The sequence below is a fragment of the Arvicanthis niloticus genome, chromosome X (assembly GCF_011762505.2).
Source record: "Arvicanthis niloticus isolate mArvNil1 chromosome X, mArvNil1.pat.X, whole genome shotgun sequence".
In the NCBI taxonomy this organism is placed as follows: Eukaryota; Metazoa; Chordata; class Mammalia; order Rodentia; family Muridae; genus Arvicanthis; species Arvicanthis niloticus.
In genome coordinates this window covers 15825466-15850295 of record NC_047679.1, presented here as the reverse complement: position 1 = coordinate 15850295, position 24830 = coordinate 15825466, and the positions used below count along the sequence as shown (strand labels likewise).

The 24830-nt window shown below is 35.7% G+C and overlaps 1 protein-coding gene across 4 annotated transcripts in view; it reads right to left on the bottom strand.

Annotated features, from left to right (window-relative positions):
• The window catches only part of Wnk3 (WNK lysine deficient protein kinase 3), a 141746-nt gene that overhangs the window by 52914 nt on the left and 64002 nt on the right, over positions 1-24830 (bottom strand). For all 4 annotated transcript variants that reach the window (XM_034486339.2, XM_034486340.2, XM_076919054.1 and 1 more), the window contains exons 8-11: positions 23094-23388; positions 20350-20450; positions 19967-20116; positions 3782-3846 (exon numbers count right to left, since the gene is read on the bottom strand). In XM_034486339.2, the coding sequence (XP_034342230.1) occupies positions 3782-3846; positions 19967-20116; positions 20350-20450; positions 23094-23388 (611 nt within the window). The remainder of the gene's footprint in view (positions 1-3781; positions 3847-19966; positions 20117-20349; positions 20451-23093; positions 23389-24830) is intronic.

The following is a 24830-nucleotide window of genomic DNA, read 5'->3' as shown; positions in this document are numbered from 1 at the left end:
TGATCCTCTGAGACTGGAGTAACACATGGTTGTGACTACCAATTAGGTGCCAGGAATTGAACCCTTGTCCTTTGAAAGAGAAGTTAGTGCTCATAACTGCTGAACCATCTCTCCAGTCCCACAAATTATATTTCAATGAAGGTGGTTTTGGAAGTTATAAAAATGACATATCATTTATACTTGCTACACATTTTTATCAGAGGAATATGAATAAAAACACTGTCAGTCATAGGCTACTATGAAATCTTTTATTAAGGAATACTCTTATTTAAATTTAGAAGACAATCTTGATCAATTTTTTCTTATTAGGAGATTACTTTACTAATATATTCAAATGAAGCTTCTAAAATGAATATACATTCTTATTTCAAAAAGGAGATTTACCTCAGCAAAGAATAAGCAGACTAAGTATAGGAGACAGGAATAATGCAGAAGGTAAAGCGAGTGATGAAAATGAATGATATAAAAAATGGTTTAATATGATTAACTGTGGTTAGTTATAGCTATTTTATAAGTTCAAATCAAAACTATAAAAAAGACAGTGCTAATGAAGTCATGGATCTTAAGAAGACAAACTACAACCACTAATTTCCTAAACCAGCATAATCACTAATAACAATCATAAACATTGTCTTTATGCCCACAGAGAAGTGTAGTCTTCACTCCTCATCAGGGAAAATTTCTCTCTGCAACAGACAGAGCCCATTACAGAAAACCACAAGCAATCAAAATACAGAGTTGTGGAGCACACTCCCAATGGCTACATCTTCAACAGATGCCCATACCTAAGGCTCAGGGGACATTGTGGAGTAGAGAAGAAAAGATTCTAAGAGGCAGAGGACCAGGGAATCTGCAGTAAGATGGTGCTTCTTAGTAATGCCTGAAGGTACACCCATAAAGTCCACTAATATGATTGTCTAAACATGAGCTGAACAAGGACAACCAAACAATAGACATGACAAAGTGGATGGATAGGGGATGGAGTAGGGTAGGGCACTGCTCAAGATGCCTCAACCACTGTCAAAGAACTATAGGTAACTAACAAATGCTGAGAGTGGGAGAAATAGTCTTTAGGGAAAAGCATATCATTTTATTTAATACCTAATTTCAAATATAAATACCAATAGACCTTTTTAAAAATGTATCTTTTAAATTATTGTTTGGTGAGTCCTTTCTTCTAAAAACTCCCAGTGAATCATCTCTGTAGAAATGTACAAAAAGAGATAAAAACCCAAAACTAAATTATTTCTGTTTGCATATAAAAGAATATACGTAAGTCCAAGTGATAAAATGACAACACATTAATGCTTTCAAGGGCTAAGGATATAGCTCAGTGGTCCAGTCTTATGCAGCATGTACAAGGGTTGGGTTCCATTCCTAGTACAGCCTCCCAATAACCCCTTCTCCTGGAGTTCTTAAAATATAGAGAAATGACAGTAATAAATAATAACCATTAGAGCTGGGCAGTGGTGGTGCACGCCTTTAGTCCCAGTACTTAGGAGGCAGAGGCAGGCGGATTTCTGAGTTCAAGGCCAGCCTGGTCTACAGAGTGAGTTCCAGGATAGCCAGGGCTACACAGAGAAACCCTGTCTTGAAAAACAAAAACAAACAAAACAACAACAACAAAAAGAAGTGAATAATAACCATTAGAGGATAAAAGGAGATACAATTTTAGTTCATGACATAATACTATACACATTCAAAAGTTTCCTTAAAATACTAGCTTAAGGCTTGAGAGATGGTTAAAAGCACTTATTACTCTTGCAGAGGACCTGTTTTCAATTCCAAGTATTCATATGTGAAGACACAGTTCACAACTATCTTTAATTCTATTTTCAGTGGATCCAATTATTTCTTCTGATCCCTATCGCTACCAGGCACACATATGGTATAAATACATACATGCAGAACATTTAAGTACATAATAAAATAAAATAAAATAAAATAAAATAAAATAAAATAAATAAACCTAAGAGATTATATTAGTTTTTGGAACAAGATGACAGACACTCAACTTTTCTTGCTCATTTTCCTTAAGTACAACTTAAAAAAAATTCTGAAAATAATAAACTAGGCAATAAAAAGGAGGACAACCAAGACTGAAAAGATGAATGTTAAGTTAGACTGGCCAACAACCCCAAAGACTTGAAAAAAATCATAGCAGCTTAACATCTCCCAACTGGGTACTCAGTAACCGAAGGCTATCAGGCTCACTCTTGTATATCCCAGTATAGACATATAAGCAACTCAAACCTAGAATCTCCTGACTGTAGCCCATTAGCCAAAGATAGACTCTTCTACTGTGGAATCAGTGAGAAGCCTCATCAATAGAGTATGGATTAGAAAGCTGGCCTAGAGGAAAACTCTAGCCTTTGGAACCATGGTGGTATCCAATGGTGCAAGGTGAACAAAGCAGACCAGTATAGTGTAGGGACTCTAAAACTAAATTTTCATTAGAAAATTCTAGCCTGTAAGAATGGGCCAGAACATGTGCACCTGAACACAGGGAATGTCTACTAAAACAGAAGATTTAATCATAATCCAAAATATCATTGTATAATATATAAAATATATAAATGAAAATACTTGTCATAACAAAACAAAAATAAAAAGCAAGTAACAGACAAAACAAACAAAAAAACCAAGGAAAGTCACAACTTGAGTGCAGAAAGACAACAGGTATAAACATCCAAGATAAATCAGATATTGTAATTATAAGGCAAGTCCTAATCAAAATGTTTTAGTAGGCTAGGGTGTAGCTCAGTGATAGAGCACATATCTAGTATGCACATAACCCTGGGCTTGGTCCTCAGCACAAAGGAGGAAGAAATTAAAAAAAAAAAGAAAAAAGGGAATGGGAAGCAAAGTCCAGCAAAGAACTGTGCAGCGTTTTAAATAGGGTTGGCTCTCACAGACTCATGTGTTTAAATGCCTGGCCTATGGATAGTAGCAATATTAGGATGTGTAGCCTTAATGCCAGTCTTCTCCTGGGTAACTTTAGATCAAGATGTAGAACTCTCACCTCCTCCAGCATTATGTCTACCTGAATACTGTCATGCTTCCTGCCATGATGCTAATGGACTAGATCTACTTAAATGTTGTCCTTTATAAGAGTTACCTTGGTCATTGTGTCTGTTCACAGCAATAAAACCCTAACTAAGATGGACTTAGTGGTAAAGTGCATGCCTAGCATGTCAAGAAAATGGGCTCCATTCCCAGTAATGAAAAGAACAAAACAAATAAAAATTTCAACAGGCAATTGCAACTGTATTTGAAGCAAATGAGAAAAAAAGGCAATGAGAAATAAAAGATTAAAAAAGAATCAAATGGAAATTACAGAACTAAACATGGAATCACAGAAATAAAATCTCATTGAAGGGGAAAATGGTGAAATAAAGAGGACACAAGAAAGAAAGAATGAATTTGGAAAACTAATAGATTTACCCAACCTGAATAATATAGAAGACTATTTTTAAATCACCAACAACTACATATCTTGCTATAATTTATTTTTTGAGATTAGCTGAAATTCTGCTTTACATAATTTTTCATTTACTTTGTACAACAACATATTATAAATAAAATACTAAAATGTCAGTAACTTCACAATCGACATGAGCACTATAAATATTAAAATAAAGTGAATTCATCCCAATTTTATTAGTCTTGCACAAATACAAGAATTTTTAAAAAATCACTTTATTCAAGGTACTCTAAGCATATACAGACATGCATCATCATGCCAACACTGATTTCCTGGTACTAAGGTTATGATACTTACCTTCGAACAAGATCTGGATTTTGAAGAGTTGTTTGTTGTTCAGCTCCAATTGGTTGGGATACAGGCTGCAAAGAGTACAGTAATAATACCTATTATTATAACAGCAAAATTCATGCTAAGATACAATTTATTATTTCAAACATCACTGTTAAACTTTTTCTACTCTGTAAACCAGGTAGAATATCTTTATTATCCAATGCCTAGATCAACCCTATTACTGACATTATTACAAGTATATTTTACTCAAGCCTTTTTAACTAAATGTTAATAGTATTTCGGCAGGTGTGGTGATGCACTCCTTTAATCTCAGCAACTAGAGGTGGGTCTCTGTGAGTTGGAGACCAGCCTGATGTACAACGTGAATTGTAGGCCAGTCAGAGCTACACAATGAGAGCCTGTCTTAAAAAATAATAAATTAATAAATAGAACTTAACATTGTTTTTAAGGTTTTAATTCTTGTTTGTGCTATCTTACACAGAGAACAGTACTCATGAATCCTGAGTTACTGCAATTCCACAAGAAAATAAATCAATGAATCTATTAATTGCCATGAACAACAGAAGAATACTAAAATGTAAATCTAACAAAATAATTATTCCTTACCCAATTAAACTTTCTTTTTCTTTTTTCTTTCTTTTTTTTTTGGGGGGGGGTAGGTGGGGGGTCGAGACAGGGTTTCTCTGTGTCCTGGCTGTCCTGGAACTCACTCTGTAGACCAGGCTGGCCTCGAACTCAGAAATCCACCTGCCTTGCCTCCCAAGTGCTGGGATTAAAGGGGTGCGCCACCACTGCCCGGCCCAATTAAACTTTCTATGATGACTCCTCATGTTCTAAAAGATTTAGTTCCTTCAGAGGGTAAAATCCTCAGTGAAACTGGTCCATTCCTGGCTCTCTACTTTTGCATCTCTTCTTTAGGCCACACTAGACTGGAGCTCCTTTTCATGAGTTGGGTTTTTCCATACACTATGATTCCACTTATGTTCTTCTACTTTCCTACCCTATTTTCAATCTCTCCTTAGTCTTATCCACTTATAAAATAATTGGACAAATTTTCTATAGAAAAACATATTCAAAATATCAAACTATATTATGGTATACTATACATTATACATGTATATGTATACATGTATATATGTGTGTATGTGTATATATGTGTGTATGTGTATATATGTGTATATGTATGTGTGTATGTATGTGTGTAATATGTATGTGTGTGTATATATATATATATATATATATATATACACACACACACACATATATATCTCACAGTGGATTCCAGAAACAAACCAGTAAAACTGTTCATCTTAGGAAGAACAGAAATACTTGGGAGAAATTGTTGTTTCCAACAGTGGTCATACATGATAAACTTTACTGTGGCAAAAATAATAGAATTCCTCAACGAATGATAGGGACATATCAAGAAAATAGATTAAAGGACTACTAATGCCCAAACATTAGACACAAAATAAGTATGAAGAAAATTAGTCTATTCAATAAGATAATAAGTGAGTTCACACTGATATGAACAAACAGATAAGGAAAAGACAACTGTAACTATAAAAGGCAACTAATAAATACAAGAAGGGGTATGGAAAAAATCATAAATGGATGCTAAAACTAGTAAAAGTTAGATGAAAAACAGTATAATTACATAGTTTCAAAGAGTGTCCCCATAATATTACTTTTAAATTATAAAGGTAACTTTACAGTGGCAAGATCATAGAAAGCCCCAACTTAAACACATAATCAAATTTAAGCCCCTAATGTTGAGACAAACCAATATGATATAGAAAGAACAACCCAACCACTTACATTGTATTCCCAGCTTAAAAAAATTATAACTTGTACTAAAGAGGAGAATGATTCAGACAGAATCAAACTGAAGGATATTTTACAAAATAGTAAGCCTTCTTTCTTCAGAGAGATCAAAGTAATAAGAGATGAGGCTTAAAGAACCAGTATAGATTAAAGAAGACAAAACAGATGAGGCAATTAAAGGCAAAGTATGCTTTTAAACTAGATCACGAATCAAGGTGGGAGAACTTGTCATTAAATACATCATCTCAATAATAATTGAAATTTTACTTATATGGATGTGGTGTGTATGTGCATGCATGTTCATCTGTGTGAGCACGCATGTGGGTGTAGGTATGGAAACCAAAGGTCAATGTCATCCATCTTCCTTCATTGCTCTCCACCTTATTATGTATTGAGTCAGGTTCTCAACTGAACCCAGAACTTGCAGATTTGGCTAATCTGGCTAGGCAGCTTGCCCCAGGGATCCTGTCTTCAATACCAAGCCCTGAAATCAGAGGTAAGCTGCTGAAGATTCCACATTCTCTGGTAGGGAAATCAAGTTGTAACTGAACTGGAAGTTCCCACTGTGCTGGTTATCTTTTATAGAGCTTCAAGGAACTAAACAGCTGCTGTGGTAGAATTGTCATTAATAGTCGTATTTTGTAGAATATCCTTCAGTTTGAACCTGTGTGTCACCCTGTAGAATAGCCGTATAAGCCATGGCAACTGGTACAAGAGTGACAGGTCTATTATGGGGTGTAACCAACAGCTGTCTGATTGTGGACTTGAGGACTGGGCCACATAAAGGAAATTACATTTGGTATTGAAACCTGGTCAAAGGCCCATGTCTGGGGAAGTCATAGTAGGAAAGCTAGTGCTGTTGTTTTGCTCACTGGACATGATGTGCCTGTCAAATTGTCTTCTAGATATTTGTTTATATCCACAGACATCAGCTGCAGTCAGCTGTGGTCAGACAGACTTGTTTTTGCAGTGGGTGGTAGTTGCTACAAAGACTCATAACTGGTGAAAGTGCTGATAATGACAAACTGCTGAGAGCTAAGCACTACATAAGACATCTATATTACTCCCCTCAAGGCTCAGGGAATATTGTAGAAGAAGGGCAGAAAGAATACAAAGGCAAGAAATAAGAACTGAAGAGTTACAGAATGTTTTCTTCCAGATAGCTACAGCTATTGCAGTCTTGCACTTTCAGGAATGAACATGGGATAAGAAAGGGTTGTGGGTGGAGGAATAATGAAAATGCATTATACACATGTATGAAAATGCCCTAATTACATATGTGATGTGTATGTGTATTCAAAATGTGTCCTTGCAGACTACTTTTTAATTACAAGCAAAACATAGCAACTATACATATGCCAGCTGAACTAAGTTTGATCACCAGAACTCGCATGGTAGAGGAAAAGAAGCAACACCCCAATAAGTTGTCCTCTGATTTCCACAGGTTTCCACTGTGATATGCATTCCCTCAACCAAATAAATATTACCACAACACACCTATGAAAACAGCTGGAATTTAGGAGAATGGCAGTAAATAGTGTTTATAGGGATACAGAGCAACAGAAGTCTCATATACTGCTGATACAAATGGTTTCTTTTTTATATAAATACTTTAGAACACTTTCCAACATAATCTAATGTAGCTAAATATACACTTATCCTATGACCAGTAATCCCACATCTAGCTACAAATGTAAGAGAAATTAGTACATTTGTCTACCAGAAAATACACAGAATGTTTAACAGAACTAATCCTAAGTATCCAAAAGACCACAAAATTAGAAAAGCACAAGAAAATAGAGAATTGAAGTTTGATATTGTTTACAATAGAACTATTCACAAAATAAACTATTGATATATACAAAAATGTACATGAATCTTTGTTAAGCTTATAGAAGATTAGAAAGTTATTTTCTCATTTCATCTTGGTATATACATATATACAAAATTGATTAAGCCACACATTTTTATTAGCACAAATAAATATAAATATATAACACTTAATATATAAGGATTTTTTTAAAAAGCTGATATGATCTATTTATGATAAAAAAACAACTAAAAATTATTATTCTATCCATGGTTTAATGAGAAAAATTGGCCTGAAGAACTATATAGATTTTATTTTTTGAGAAACAGATAACTTTAACTCTTCTTATACTTCATTTTAAAGAAACATTTAGAGGAAGAAACAATAGTCTTAAAAAGTTAGTTTCATGTGAGAAAAGAATAAAGCTGTACAAAACATTCATACTAAACTCTTCAGTTAGGAGGAACATCTCTGCTTTCCAAGTGCTGGTAATAAAGGCATACACCTTGCCTCACACCTGGCCCAAACTTCTGATGCATCAACCAAAAGACAAAAGAACAAAATATATAGAAAGAAATTTCTGTAAATTTGTCATCTGAATATGCTTGGCCCATAGGATGCTGAACTATTTAGGTGTGGCCTTGTTGGAGCAGGTATGGACTTGTTGGAGGAAATGCATCACTTTGGGGGTGGGCTTTGAAGCTCCACCCCGAGTGAAAAAGTCAATCTCTCCTGACTGTAGTAGGATCAAAATGTAGAACTCTCAGGTCCTCCAGATCCCTGTCTATCTGGATGCTGCAATGCTTCCTACCATGATAATAATAGAGTGAACCTCTGAACCTATAAGCCAGGCCCAATTAAATGCTGTCCTTATAAGAGCTGCCTTGCTCATGGGGTCTGTTCACAGCAATAAACCCCAAACTTATACAGGCAGCAACAAAAAACAGAGAGTGTCTCAAACAAAATGGGAAGTGAGGGTGGACACCTGAGGTTGTTCTCTAACCTCTACACACATGCCAGAGTTCAAAACACACATTCATATCCAGTTTTTAAAAATAAAATAATTGACTTAGATATAAATTTTTAATGTTCTACTTGAAATATTAAAATATCAGTATCAGTAGGATGTAATTAGATTATATATAATAATGTATATATGCATGTGATAACAGTTAATTAAAAAGTCCATGAATTTGAAGGAGAGAGACGTAGATATGACATTTTGGAGGGAGTAAAAGGAAAGGAGAAACGTAATTAAAATACAATCTCAAAAATAACCAATTATATGGTATAATTTTACTCAAAACAGTATAAACAATCCTACAAGTAATCCACAGACAGATAAGAAAAGGAAACAGGACAGGAACAGAATAAAACAAAATCAAATGCTTAAAATGGAAGACTTAAATACTAACATATCAATAACTAAATGCAAATGATCTAAACATATAAACTAAGAAACTATGGCAGAACAGATTTGAAGAATATTAATTTAAAAACCAACTCTCTGTTTTCTGCAAAAATTTTACTTCAAACACAAGACAAGCAAGTTTAAAGGATGAGAAAATGTATCACACTGATGTTATCAAAAGAAAGTGAATATCTACACTCTTCAAGAAAGAAAATTACTATGCATGAAAGGGGACATAATGATAAAAAGACCAATCTACTATTCTGTGGATGTACCAAGCAAGAAAGCTTCAAGATAGATGGAAAGGCTGCAGTGGTATTCTTGTTACTGCCCATTGTGATGCCCTGCAACATTTTCAATAAATCTGTTTTCTTCCCTTTAAAACAAATAATAACTGGACTAGAAGAAGAAATATAGGAATCTACTTTACATGGGAATTTCAATACTTTATTCTCAGCAATTGATAGATCCTGTAGATAGGAAATTACTAAGAAGGTAGAAGAACAGAATTACAGACTATTATCCCTCATGAACTTAAGGTTCAAAAATTCTCAACAAAATGTTAGTAAATCAAATCCAATAAAGTATTTTAAATGGCATATTATGTCCAAATAAGTTTATGCCAAGGGTATAATGCTATTTTCAATACTTGAAATTAATGGCAAAGTATGGTGGCTTTTGTCTATAATCCTAGTACTCAGGAGGCTGAGTAAGTATGGTTTGAGCACCTCAGTGAACTAGAGTATGAAACCCCATTTAAAATAATTGTCAGTGGGCTCCACTGACAATTGGTTCAGTGTACAAGAGCATGTACTCCTCTTCCAGAAGACCTGAGTCCAATTCCCAGAACCCACACCAGGCAGTTCACAACTGCCTGTAATACCCATGTAAGAAAAATCAGTTGTCCCTGTATATGTAAGCAATATAGAATTTCAAACAGAAATTAAGAAAATTATTCCAATTGGCATGTTCTGTGTAATACTAGCTTCTTGGAAGATGGACGTAGAAGATCAAAAATTTAAGGCCATGCTGGGTTAGGTAGTGGCACGTCTTTAATCCCAGCACTTGGGAGGCAAAGGCAGGCAGCAATCTGTAAATTTGGAGCCTGCATGTTCAACAAAGTGAAGCCAGGGTTACTAAATAGAGAAAACCTGTCTCAAAAAAAAGGTTAAAAGAAAAAGGCTAGCCTGAGAAACCAAGTGAGATACTGTCTCAAAATAAAATAAAGTCCAGGCATGTTGGAAAGGGCTTGTAATATTAGGTATTCAGGAGGCTAAGGTAAGAGGATCATGAGTTCAAGGCTGGATTCAGTTAAAGAGTGAGTTCAAAGCCAGCCTGGACAACTTAGTGAACTCCTGTCTCAAAAAATAAAAACATGGGGTTGAAAACATGGCTCAGTGGGTAAAGCACTTGCCACATGAGTTGAACTGAGTTCAAATCCATAGAACCCACATAAAAGTGGGTATAGCAATATGATTGTGACTGTAATCCCAGTGTTCCTATGGCAAGATGGTAGATATAAACAGGAGACTCTCCAGAAACTCCTGGGCCAGTGAGTGTGGCTTACATAGCAGCTAACGACAGGAAAGAGATCCCATCTCAAAGTCAAAGGTGAGGGTCAAAACCTAAGTTTGTCCTTGAATTTCATATGTACATCATGGCACATGCCTGCCCACACTAAACAGACAAAATGGGTTTTTTTTGGCTGCGGATGTAGTTCAGTGATAAAGTGCTAGCCTATTAATGCATGTAGTCCTACCTAGATTTAATCCCTATTACAATAAATTAATGAGTAATAAATAAATAATTTTAAAAGGACTGAGTCATGTGGCTCAGTAGTAGAGTGCTTGTCTAGCATGCCGAAGCCCTGAGTTAAATACCAGAGAGGAACGGGAGAGGGAGTAAGGAGAGACAGGATAGTGATGAAGTGATAAAAGAAAGGAGTGTAAAAGGGTACGGGAAGATGAGTCAGCAAGTAAGAGTGCTTTTGCAGAAGCCTAACAATCTGACTTCTTTTTATCCCTGGAGCACATGAAGGTTGAAACAGAGCCAAGTCTATAAAGCTATGCTCTCACCTACACATACATACACTGTGGCATACTCTGACAACACCTACATACTCACACACACCCCACGCCCCACTGTTGCACATGTATATACTCATATTCATTCTTTCTCTCTCTCAAACATACACAAATAAAAAATGAAACAATAATGTATTTAAAATGTTAAGGAAATTTACAATCTGTATCCTAGGAACTATAAAAATTATAAAATACTGTTGAAATTCATAAACACCAAATTTCCTAGATTTACTGAAATACAGTTGACTCATAAAATTATATATATTCAACACGTAAAACATGCTGCATATTTTGATGCAGTGAAGGACTGTTCTTGTACTACATTCTCTCCAGCATGAGCTGTCACTTGTGTTGTTAATCTTAGCCATTCTGACAGGTGTAAGATGGAGTCTCAAAGTAGGTTGAATTTGCATTTCCCTGATGGCTAAAGATGTTGAACACTTCTTTAAGTGGTTTTTAGCCATTTGAGATTCCTCTGACATTTTTAGATTCTACATGTAAATGATATAACACAGTATTTGCCTGCATCTGTTTTAGTATTATTTATTTATGGAGCTGGAACAATTGTTCTGCGGTTAAAACCACTGGTAAGTCTTCCAGAAAACCTCAGTTCAATTCCCTGTACCCACATGGCAGCTCACAAATGTCCATAGATCCAGGCCTGGGGCAATATAATGCCTTCTTCTGGCCTTGATGAACACAAGGCATGCATGTAGTGTTCAAACATACATTAAAGAAAAACACCTACATGTATAGAAACTAAAAATAAAAAAGACTTAGTTATTTTTATTTTAGGTATAAAAGTGCTATTCCTGCATGTATGTCTGTGTGCTTCATGTGTGCCTGGTGCCTATGGCAGCCAGAAAATGGCATCAGAACCCCTGGAACTAAAGTTATAAATGATTACAATCTTCCATAAGGGTGGTGGGAACCAAACACAGGTCCTCTGTAAGAGCAGCAAGTACTCTTAATCTCTGAGCCATCTCTCTAGCTCAGTTTATTTTACTAATGTATATTCCATAATCAGTCATGTTGCCACAAATAACAGGACTTTCTTTTCAATGGCTGAATTTCACTGTGCAAACATACACATCACACATACATTCTCTTTATCCATTCATTTATTGACAGTTATTCAAATAGATTTTGTTTTAGCTATTATAAATGATGTTACAGTGAGTGTGACTGTATTATTCATATGTCTTTAGATATATGCCCAGAATTGAGATAATTAGATTACATGGTAGTTCAAATTTGGGGGTGGGGAATCACCATGCTGTTTCCCCACAATGGTTATATTATATTCCTATCAAGTGTACAAGAGTTTTATTTTTTCCACACTATTACCAATAATTGTTATTGCTTATAACGTAATAGCTATCCAATAGGTATGAAGCTATAGTTCATTTTTATTTACATTTTCCTGGTGATTTCTGGTATTCAGTACAGTTTTCATGTACCATTTTATCATTTTTATGTCATCTTTGGAGAAATGTTTATTAAAGTATTGTTCACTTTTTATTTGATATGGGATCTCACTATGTGGTGTAGGTTGGTCTCAAATTCAATAATGCTTCTGTTTCAGCCTCCTAAATGTTGGAAATAAAGGCATGTGACAACATAGCTGACTTTTGCTTCAATTTTATGAACATGAAATTCATATGTGTAAACTAGAAGGCTTAATATTATTAAGAGAGTAAAGCAATATGAAACGTTTATAGTTGTAATTCCTATAAAACTGCCAAATGTATATTTTGTAAAATATGACAAGTTGATCCTAAAATTCACATACAAAAGTAACAGTCCCAGATAAATCAAAATAATTTTGAAAAAATGAAAAAAAATTGAAGTTTATGATTAATTGATTTTCAAATGGGTGCCAAGCTTACTTAATGGATAAAGAATATTCTTTTTTAAAGTCAAGAACAATTTTATTAGAATTTAAAAAAACCATCCAGGTTGTGTAAGCTGTAAATCTCAACAGCCACCCTTAGGAGAACAGGGGAGGGAAGAAAAGCTATGCAATTTAAGTTGGCATGGAGGCTAGACACATGGCAGACAAGCAGCTGGAAGGCAGGGAGGGAAGCTTCAAAGAAAGAAGCAAGGAAACCCTAAGTGTTAGGAAAAACATGCTTAGAAAGAGAAGAAATGGAGAAATTACACTTTTCTGAATAATTCAGAAAGCAAAAACAGGCTTATGAAGCTGCAAGGCTGGGCCCAGTAAGCTACTGCCAAAAGTAGACTGAATAACTGGTCCTTGGAAAACTGGATATTTACACAAAGAGAATGAAATGGAATCCCAACCTCCAAATATACACAAACTTAATTCAGAGTAAATCAAAGACCTATAATTAAGAATCAAAATTCAAAACTCCTAAAAGAAAATTTAGAGGGAAATATTCATAACTTTGAATTAGGTAATAGCTTCTTAGGTATGACATAAGATGCACAAAGTCATCAAAAGAAAATAAATTGAATTATGCCATAAAAGACATCATCAAGAAAGACAAAAGATAGAGACTAGGAAAACTATGTATAAAAATATATATATTGAAAGTCTAGTATTAAGAATATATAAAGGGGCTGGAGAAATGGCTCAGTGGTTAAGAGCACTTGACTGTTCTTCCAGAGGTCCTGAGTTCAATTCCCAGCAACCACATGATGGCTCACAACTATCTGTAATGGGATCTGATGCCCTCTTCTGGTGTGTCTGAAGAGAACTACAATGTACTCATATACATACAATAAATAAATCAATCATAAAAAAAGAATATATAAGCTGGGTGGTGGTGACACATGCCTTTAACCCCGGCACGAGGGGGGAGGATTGCAGGGGGTAAGGGAACAGAGACAGGCAGATCTCTGTGAGTTCAAGGGCAGCCAGGGATACACAGAGAAACCCCATCTTGAAAAATAATATCCAAAGAAAAGAAAATGTAAAAATTCTTAAAATTAAACTGTAAAAATGAAAAAATTAGCAGATGGGCAAAATATTTCAGTCATTATTTGCTGAAAGAAGATAGGATATAAAAAGGCCCTAAAATTATATGAAAAGATGTTCACTACCAGCAGTGTTCAAAGATATACAAATCAAAACCACATGGGGTCAGCTTTTCAGACCTATAAAGAGGGCCATAATCGGAAAGATCTGTTAAACCATGTGGAGACAGCAATGTGTTTTCAACACATTGAAATTATGTGTTGAAATTATGGGATATGAAAAAGAGTATTCACCCTCTACACATCATTCATAAAAACTAATTAAAAAATGTAGGACATTAACATAAGACATCCCCCTCCCCTGGGGAAAAAACTATAAAACATGGCAAAGCATCTTTGGAACTTAGGTACAAAGGTTTCTTGGGTCACACAAAGCAATAACCACAAGAAGTAGTTTTCCACAATTACATTCCTCAAATTAAACATTTTGTCTCATAACTGAGAACATTATAAAAATGAATGGGCAAACCACAGATTGGAAAATAATGTGTAAAATATATTTGTAAAAAAATATAAAATCTAACACAGGGATAGTATCATGATGAATGTGTAAAGAACTCCTACAAGTCAATAACAAAAGACAAGAGCAAAATAAAATGGGTATTCTAACAAAAATGTATAGAATGACAAATACATGAAAAGATACTCAGACATCAGGAACATAAAACCACACTGAGGGGTTGGAGAGACTGCTTAGCTGTTAAGAGCATATGCTGCTCTCATTGAGCGTCAGTTATCAGCATTCACATAAGGCATCTTATAACCACTTGTGACTCCAGCTCCAGACAATTTGATGCCTCTGGCCTCTAAGGTTATCTGCATACACTTGCACATGCACACATATGTACACATAATTTAAAATAAATACCATTAAAAACCACAATAAGACTCTACTAATGTCTAATGTCCACCAGAGTCACTAAAACTAAAAACACCAAGCTTGTAATCGTGGCACAAGTTTGCAAACCCGAAACTTGGGAAGTGGAGGCAGGAGAATCACAAATCCAACGCTAGTCAAAGCTATTCAACAAATTGAAGACTCTGTCTCAAAATTTGTTTTTTAAGATACCACATGTTGGTCAGAGTGAGGAACTCTCAATACATTGCTCTGAGAGTTTGAAATAGTACAGACATCTTGGAATACTGTTCATTTCTTTCCCTCCCTCTTTCTCTTCCTCCCCCTTCCTTTCCCTTTTTCCCTTCCTCTCCTCCCTCCCTCCTTTATTTCTCTTCCACCCCAACAGGGTCTCACTATGCAGTCCTGGCTAGCCTGGAACTCACTATGTAGACCATGCTGGCCTCAAACTTAGTGATCTATCTACCTGCTCCTGTCTCCAGAGTGATCTATCTACCTGCTCCTGTCTCCAGAGTGCTATGTTTAAAGGCATGTACTACCATGCTTGGCAGATTTCTTGAAAAGTACAGTAACAAAATAACATAATCACTTACTCTATGCTCTGATATAAGATATTTCTAGCTATTATTCATGACAAATAAAAATATGCTCATAAAAAGGCTTATATAAGAATGTTCAGAGCAGTTTTATTCATACTAGCCAAAAACTTCAGAAAACATTCAAGTGCTAAAAAAACTCAATAGATCAACACATTTAGTATATTTATAACAAGAACTATTTTGCAGTAAAACAGTTAGCTACTTCTCAATTCACAAAATGGCTCAATCTCAAAAATATGTTGAATGAAGGAAGCCTTACCAAGTATATATTGTACTATTCAATACAGACTAAAACAGACTACACTCACCTATGGTTAAAAAAAATCATTGGTGGTTGACATTGATGTAGAGAATAGAAGACTTACTAAAAAGAGGCATGAGAGAACTTTCTAGTATAAGGGGCATTACTTGGCCTCTCTGATTTTTATGTTCATAACTTATAAAATAAGATAATAGGACTCCTATGACTGATATGAGGGAAACACACATAAGCCTTTTAGAATCGTGCTGGGGAGCTGGGGAGGTAGCTCAGTGGTAGAGCACTCATCTGCTATGTGTGAGGCCCTGTGTTCAGTCCCCAACACCACACTAAGGAAGAAGCAAAACTGACCCATTCAAAAAATGGGTTTGGGTTCTGAATCCTCAAAAGAAATAAAAATGGCTAAGAAATATCTTTTTAAAAATGCTTATGGATCCTAGCAATTAGAAAAATGCAAAACTAAAACAACTTTGAGGTTTCATCTTAATTCCAGTTAGAATGACAAAGGTCAATAAAATAACCAACAACAAATGTTGGAGAAGATGTGGGGCCAAAGGTATACTTATTCATTGTTGGTGGGATTGCATACTTGTTCAACCACAATGGAAGTTAATGTGGAGAATCCTCAAAAAGCTAAAAATAAATTTACGATATGATCCAGCTCTACCACTCCTTGGCATATGGTCAAAGGACTCAATGTTGCTACTCCATAGGCACTTTTCAGTCATGTTCACTGATGCTCTAATCAGGATAACTAGAAAATGGAAACAGACTAGATATTCTTCACCTGATGCAGAGATAATGCAAGTGTTGCATGTACACTATAGCACACTATTCAGTTGTAAAGAAACATGAAGTCATGAGTTTGCATGTAAATGGATAGAACTAGAAAAGGGTAAGGTAACTCAGACCCAGAAAGACAAACATCACATGCACTCCTCTCATCTGAGGTCCCCAGCTCCAAATCCTTAGATGGAAGAATATAACCTAGGGTAACTGCAGAAACCAGGAAAGTAAAAAGAGAGCACTGTGCAAGGGGCAGGATTAGGAGCAATAAGAGAAGGGACTAAAAGGATACAAGTGATCTGAAGAGGTAAATGGAAAAAATGTGGGAGCCTTTCATTAGTGAACAGGATAAAGATAAATATGGGAAGGACGGAGGGAGGTAAATAAGAGTGAGGATGTATGGAAAATGTCATTAGGATTATACTATAAATTATCTACCTAAAAATACCTATAATAACCTTAAGTGTGTATATACATGTACATACATAGTTTAAATGAGATGTTCTCATCCACACTGACAAAGCTCCCCTGCAAGAAACACAAACTAATTAAAAAAAAAAAAAGCAAGACCACATGAAAAACCCTCTTTTGAGTTGTTGGTAAGGGCTGTCCAAGCGACTCCTAAAGTATTACAGGCTACTGCTGTTGCCCTTGGATGCTCCCATGGGTGGAAAGTCTCTATTGCTGAAGACACCTTACACCTCAGACACAGAGCCCAGAGGCCCCTGAGTTGGAACTGATATAAAATCCTCCTTCCTGAGGACTAGTCGTTATGGTACTAGAAAGTACCATGCAAGTTTCCAAAGGAGGGAAGCAACCAAAAGTTCCACCTGGCTATGATAACACCTTTGAACTACAAGAACCAGCAAGGCATGATATTTTAAGGGTACAATAGTGACATACATATTTGGTGATAAGCAACAGCTCTCTAATTGGACTTAAGGCTTACTCAACCAAAGGAAAATCATGATTGGTGCTGAAGCCTAGCCAACTACCTATCAAAACACAGAGTTGTGGAGCCCAAACACAATAAATACCTGGGTTCAGGGGTCATAGTGGAAGAGGTACAGAAAGACTGTATCAGCAAGAGGATCTGAGAGTTTACTATGAGATTGTATCTCCTAGTAATGTCATAAAGGCTCACCAACATGATTTTCTTTTTTTTAATTAATTTTTTAATTGGATATTTTATTTACATTTTAGATGTAAGATGTTCAGATTTCAACTTGAACAAGGACAACAACAACAGACATACATGCCAAAGTGGACAGGGAAAAAGTTCATGAGGCTTCAATCCTAGACAAAGAACCACAGGCAACCACCGAATGCAGAGAATGGGCAAAATTGTCCTCAAGATAAGCACTCCCAATACTAATGGTCAGCCTTGAAAACATATACATACATGTAACATCATATGGATGAAGCAGGTTCTATTTATATGTTTAGGAATATACACATACATACTGTGGTGGTTTGAATGAGAATGACCCCTATAGGCTCATATATGATTGGATAAGAAGTTTGCATGGAATATGCAATGAACCCAATGGTTGTACAATATAAAGTAGATGCTCAAGGTTGGCAGTGAATAAAAAGGCTGTGTTAAAGCCTGGATTGTGTAGGTTAGTTGTGCTAAGAAAGCAGTTTCTTCCTGGGGTTGTATCACATAGGACAGCTGCTCAGAAGCCTTTAGCACAATTAAATTATTTATTTGTAATTGCAATAGATGAGAAGCTGTGAACATTATATTGCTAGGACTGTTCTAGCTCTTTCAATCATTCAAATAGCATTTATTCATTGTGCGAGGAGTTTGGTAGAATGAATACCTAATGCTTGTACCTAATACCTTTTAGATTACTTAGTGAAAATTTTACCATATAGCATTTTTTGAGTCTGTTTGGAACAGTCCCAATAAAATGGGCATGGTATATGCATTTACAATGTGAATTTTCCTTATACTAGCACCAGGAACTATAGCTGGTCCTTAGAACAGATAGACAAACTTCAGCCCAACCCATGACTTTAGACCTGCATGTCCTACTATATTCAGCTTAAGTATTCATTTTAAATATGCAAATAAAACTTTTAAAAACTTTTAAAAAATACACATACTATATTTAAGCATTTGAACCTAGGTTAAGGGTAAGCATATATTCAGCCTATAGGACAGGCTTAGAAAGAAATGAATGTGAGCCCAATTGCAAATGTGTATTTTTGCATATCATTTATAAATATTGTCCACTCAACTGTATCTATAGACAAAGCTTATCCCAGCATATTTTAAATGCTTCTGTTATTTTTCAAGTATATATCTGTTTTCTTTTACAAAGATTATGAGCTCTTCAGGGGTAAGAATAAGATCTTATCTTACTTTATTTTCTCAGAAGGTAGTAATCATTAAAAGTCTATTAATAAACTATAGGCCAATTTCTTAAAAGACACAAATGCACCACATTTAACTAAAGAATATGTAAAAGTTCAGAGCATCTTACTCCCAGAGAGGGAAAGCACATGCATGCAGTGGAGAGTGGAGCAAAATAATGGATAATGCTAGATGAAAATACAACTATTTTCCAGAGTCCATGACACAAGCAACCTGAATACAGTGTGAATACATAAATAAACACAAAGATGGTTTACTCATTGTCAGACATGAATAACACTGGTTTTGTGCATTTCAAAGTCAAAATTTCTCCAATAGAAAAAAAATCTAAAAACAATCCAAGAATTTAGGTAAATGTGTTAAAAATTAGGAAAGTCTATGAAATAGTTTTTTTTAATTAACTACAACAGATATTTCTCTGTCATCTAACCAACCTGAAAAATTCAACTCAAAGAAAAGACAGGTTTACCAAGAAAACGAGAAAAGGGTCCCAAATAACCCTTTAGTTGCACTAAGTTCTCTATTCTCCAATTATAGATGTAGTATTTCTAAAGTCTTCTTGCACAATATTAGATAGATCCTCAAGAGAAATGTACTGGGTATGAGGAAACATAAATAACTTTGGACTTTGAGTGTCCTTTACCTAATCTATGATTAATTGATGAAAGGGAATTGTTATTTGTCAGAAAAACATAGACAAGGGGAAATATGTTTAAAATAATAAAACAGCCTCCCTCTAAAATACGGGCCTTATGGAGGCTGGACATGGTTCAGAGCACTAGCTACTCTTCCAGAAGGCCTAGGTTAATTCCTAGCACCCACATGGTAGCTCACAACCAACTTTAAGTCCAGATCCAGGAGATATGACACCTTCTTCTGGTCTACAGTTACCAGGAATGGAATTGCCTACAAACACGTAGGCAAAATACTCATACAAATCAAATTAAATTAAAATTTAAACCTAAAATTAAAAAGACTTAAAAAAAAATGTGTCTAACTTGCCGGGCAGTGTTGGCACACACCTTTAATCCTAGCACTGAGGCAGGCCAATCTCTAAATTCGAGGTCAGCCTGAATTACAGAGCAAATTTCAGGTCAGGCAGAGACACAGAGAAATATTGTATCTGAAAACAAACAAATAAACAAACAAACAGATAGACAAAGAAATGTGTCTTGCCTTTATCTGTGAGACCTTCTGGATAGTTAATGGAGACATCTGGGACTGTGAAACAACTCCAAGTCCAGCAGCATATATGGGCATAGCACAGGACTGACCTTGAGCCACAGGCAAAACTGGGGACTGAGTCAGCTTTGGCTGCTCTTGCAACTGGTAAATAGAAGAAAACAGATCAATCCTCCAATTTACAATATAATACACACACATATATTTATATATAAAACATCAGTATATATACAGTATGTACAACAAATATAATTATATATTAAAATATACTAGCAATTCTTTCACCGCTGAAATTTGGTAGCAATGTCCTACTAGTTGGTGAGAAAAATGTATTTCCCCTGGAACACTATGTCAGCTTGTAGGATACTAGAAAGTACCTGAGAGCTAGTTGTGTGGCTTGAAGAATAGGCTGCAGTGGGATGACTTGAAGTATCTGAATGTAGAACTGGTCCAGCTGCTGGCTCAGATGAAGTGTCACCTTTAACAATGGAAATGAGCAAAAAAGGTAGAAGCACAATATTCAAATCATATAAATAACAATAAAATGTTTCTTTAATTTTTTTCTACTATGATAATCATAGTTTCAAATAAAATATATATACATAATTAATATTTTTCAAAAGAACTAATATCAGCATTGGGGATATAAAAGCTAAAAGATCACAAGTCAGAGGCCAGCCTGGTCTATAAGTGAGTTCAAAGACAGTGTAGGCTACAAAGCAAGGCCTGTCTCAAAATCAAACAAGTACCCAACAAATAATACGCTTCATGGGTCAACAAAATGTTAACATTGGGATATAAGCAACTGTTTCTTTTTCTTAGAATGCTAAGATTCAAACACAGCCTTGGGTATAATGAATTCACATTCTTCTCTTGAGTATGTTTCCATCTCTACAATTTTCTGTTTTGTTTCTTCTGTTTTGTATAAGTAGACTCAAACTATAGAGGAAAGAGAAGGTAGAGGAGTAGGAGGGAAGGAGATGGAGAATGTGCTCATATGTGTGTGTACAGGTATACAACTCAGGATATTGGGTTTTAGGTACCACCTAGTTTTCTTTTCTTTTCTTCCTTTTTTCTTTCTTTCTTTCTTTCTTTCTTTTTTTTTTTTTTTTTTTTTTTTTGAGGCAGGATCTCTCACTGGCCTGAAACTTACCAAATAGGCTGGCCATCAAACCTTGGGGACTTGCCTGTCTCTACTTCTCCAGCACTGGAATAAAGCATCAAGCCTGTTTTTGTTTTTTAGGTGTATTCTGGATATGGAATTCATGTCCTGGGCAGGGACTGAATCATCTCCCCAGCCTGATATCAAACTCTTGATCCTCCTTACCTCAGCCTTCAGAGTGCTGACGTTATAGGCAGATGTTACCCTGTCCACCTTCCAAAGCCTTACATTTTTCTTTATAAAGGAAACTTAAAATAATCACAAAACCCAGACATAATGGTACATGTCTTTAATCCCAACACTTAAGAGGGAGAGGCAGGAAGATTTCTGTAAGTTCAAGGACAGCCTGGTCTACAGAGCAAGTTCCAGGACACCCAAAACCACATAGTTGAGACCCTGTCTTGAAAAACAAAATCACATAAAAATAGTTCCAGGAAATATTAGTTTTGTGGTAGATTACTCGCCTATATTACTATATAGTTATATTACTCGCCTATATTACTATATAGTTTCGTGGTAGATTACTTGCCTATAATGTGAAAGGCCTTGGGCTCTACTCTAAGCAACTGGTGGGGGAGGGTGAGATAGGGAACAAGAGGTAAGGTGGTAGGAAAGGAGAATAGGAAGAGAAAGAGAAGGCAAGGAAAGGGGAAGAGGGAAGAGGGGAAGAAGCTGCAGCTAGGCACAGTGGCATATAACCATAATACCAGCACTTAGAAGGCATAGGCAAAAGGATCATGAGTTTGAGGGCACAGCCTGGACTATATAGCAAAATCATCTCCAGAACAAACAAAGAACAACAAAGAGAATAAGGAAGAAAAATCAGCTGAATCCATTTGCCAGTCATTTCATGTACATCGCAACTAATATACACTTGCTGTTAAGATTTAAATAAAAGTCTCATGGTCCATAACTCCTGCAAAGTGGGTATGAAAATGTACTCCCTTTGTAGAACTGCCTATAATGCTGCAAATACTGTGGTTTTACTTTTTACTTATTTATATTTTATTTAATTAATTATTTGCTGTTGCTGTTATTGTTTTGACAGTCTCCCTATGTAGTCCTGGCTGACCTGGGATTCACTATGTAAACCAAACTGGCCTCTAACTCATAGAGATCTGCCTGCCTCTGAATTCAGAGTGTTGAAACTAAAGGCCTGTGGCACGACACTGCACTACTCTGTGTTCTTTAAAAAGACAATGAATTATATAAAAACAAAAACAAAAAAATGAAACAAAACCCTAGAGGACTTATGTTTTCATTCCAGTCTAAAATACTAAGGCTTTTAATGTCTAGAAAACTCCTTCTTAAGAAACAAACTATTGGGAGGCAGAGGCAGGTGGATTTCTGAGTTCGAGGCCAGCCTGGTCTACAGAGTTAGTTCCAGGACAGCCAGGGCTACACAGAGAAACCCTGTCTCGAAAAACCAAAAAAAAAAAAAAAAAAAAAAAAGAAACAAACTAGATCTTTAGTTCTAAATTTCTTCATGGGCTTATGCTAGAATCATAAATATTATTAATATCATTTCTCTGAACTATAGTAGTTGCTATAATATAATATTTCTGCAACTAGTACATTGGGCAAGTCACATAAAGAATTCCTTAAATTTATTTTGAGATGACTATCATGTATTCCAGACTGGCCTTAAACTATCTGAGTATGACCATGAACTTCTAATCCTCCTGCCTCCATTTTCCAAATGCTGGAATTACAGGTTAAGTACTACCATGCACAGTTTATATGGTGTGGAGGATGAAGCCAGGGCTTCCTGCATACTAGGCAGCACTCTCAACTGGAACAAATTCCTAGCCCAACTTTCTTGATTTTAATATAAGGAAACTATCTGGTCTATTTCAATTTTTTTAAAGGCTTGATAAAATAATAGACAGTAGAATACTCTGAAAAGTACAAAACTGCTATTTAAGAAAGTACATTTCTCTGTTTTTACAGCTGTCTTACCCCTAACAGAGGAGGACTGCTGCTGTGGTTTGCCCTGGAGAAGCTGCTGTCGAACATGCTGATCAACTTCTGTTTCTTCACACTCAGACACAGTGTGTGGACCAGGAGCAGGTTGTAGAGTTGCAGTCTGCTGCTGAGGAAATACATTCCTCACATACTTGCATTGGGAATCCCTGCGTTTCTCCAAGCATCCAGCAGGCTTTTTTTCCCTTATTTTTTTAATCAGCGTCACTCGGTCCCTAATAGACTTAGCAACAGCTTTGGAATCACTTTCATGGAAGAATCCAGACTTGACCTACAAAGAAAACATAATAAACTCCTTCTTTAAATTTTTAGCTTCCTTTATTTAAATCATATTTTGTACCCCAAATCCAAGATTCTAGTAAATAACTGATAATTAGTAGTTAGTCTCTATATGATTTTTAAATTGGACATATACATATATGAGAGGCTTTACTGGTGCAAGAATAATACTTCAAGGTATAAGGCAAGAGGATCTTGTAATGCCAGTTACAAAGCCTGTCTTAAAAACCAGTAACAGCATGCCTATTATTGACACCTGAGAAATACAGCCAACTGAAGTGGTATTTTGTATGAGCACATTATCTGATGCTGTAAGATGAAACAAGCTTAGTGAGAAATGAGATGCTGGGAAAAAATGTTAAAAATATATGTGGAGGAAATAGAAAAGGCATAGAGGAAAGGAAATTTGGAAGTGGACTGACATCTCCCAAATAAAAATACTGTCTATTAAAAAAAATATGGATGAAGTTTGGAGCAGAGATCAATATTGTAAGCAAAGTGCTCACAGCAAGGCACTTGTATTAGAATACTGAGAAAACAGGAAACGAACAGGGACAAGCAGCAGAAAGCATAATTTGAAAAAGTACCATAGCATACCATATTTAGTCCTATAGTCTTCTGGCTTGCTTTTTTAATTTTTATTTTTGAGATAGTATTTCATACAACACAAGTTGAGCTTAAATTCACTATATAAGTAGTTCAGAGTGATTTCTGAACTCCTTAATCTTTTACCCCTACCTTCTAAGTGCTAGGATTACTGGCATGTACCTCCAAGTCCAGCCTATAGTCTGCTTCTTAAAACTTAAGGATCTATAGATCAGAAATTTCATGGTAGTTGGAAGATAATTAAAATGTTAATGAGAATGGTAATCTCATCACTTGGAAGGTGGAACCAGGAGGCTTGCCATGGGTTTGAGGGTCAGCCTGGGCTACATTTTGATTACTGGTTCAATCAAAGCTATACAGCACAATCCTGTCTAAAACCAAACCAAAATGACAGAAAACAGATGAAGCACACATATCCAACTTTACCCACCTTAAAGTTCTCAATAAACTCACCTCGTAGTAAATAAAATTTAAAGTTGCAGATCAATAAAAACAAGGTTAGCCATGGTGGCACACACCTGAAATTCCAGCAGTGGGAGGCAAAGGAAGGAGCATGAGGACTCCAAGGCCATCTTCAGCTACATAAATAAGTTCTAGGCCAGTTTGGGTTATAAAAAAACTCAGTCTCCAAAAAAACCCAAAATCAAACAAAAATGCAAAGGAATGGATTAATAATACTAATACTAATACTTGAGAACCAGTCCAAGAGGCCCAACATCAAAATAATAGAAGTTCCAGAAATAAGAAACAGCAAATCATCTGATCCTTCTTCCTGTACCTTCTTAGGGCTAAGATTTCTTGTGTATATGTGCATGTGCACATGAAGGC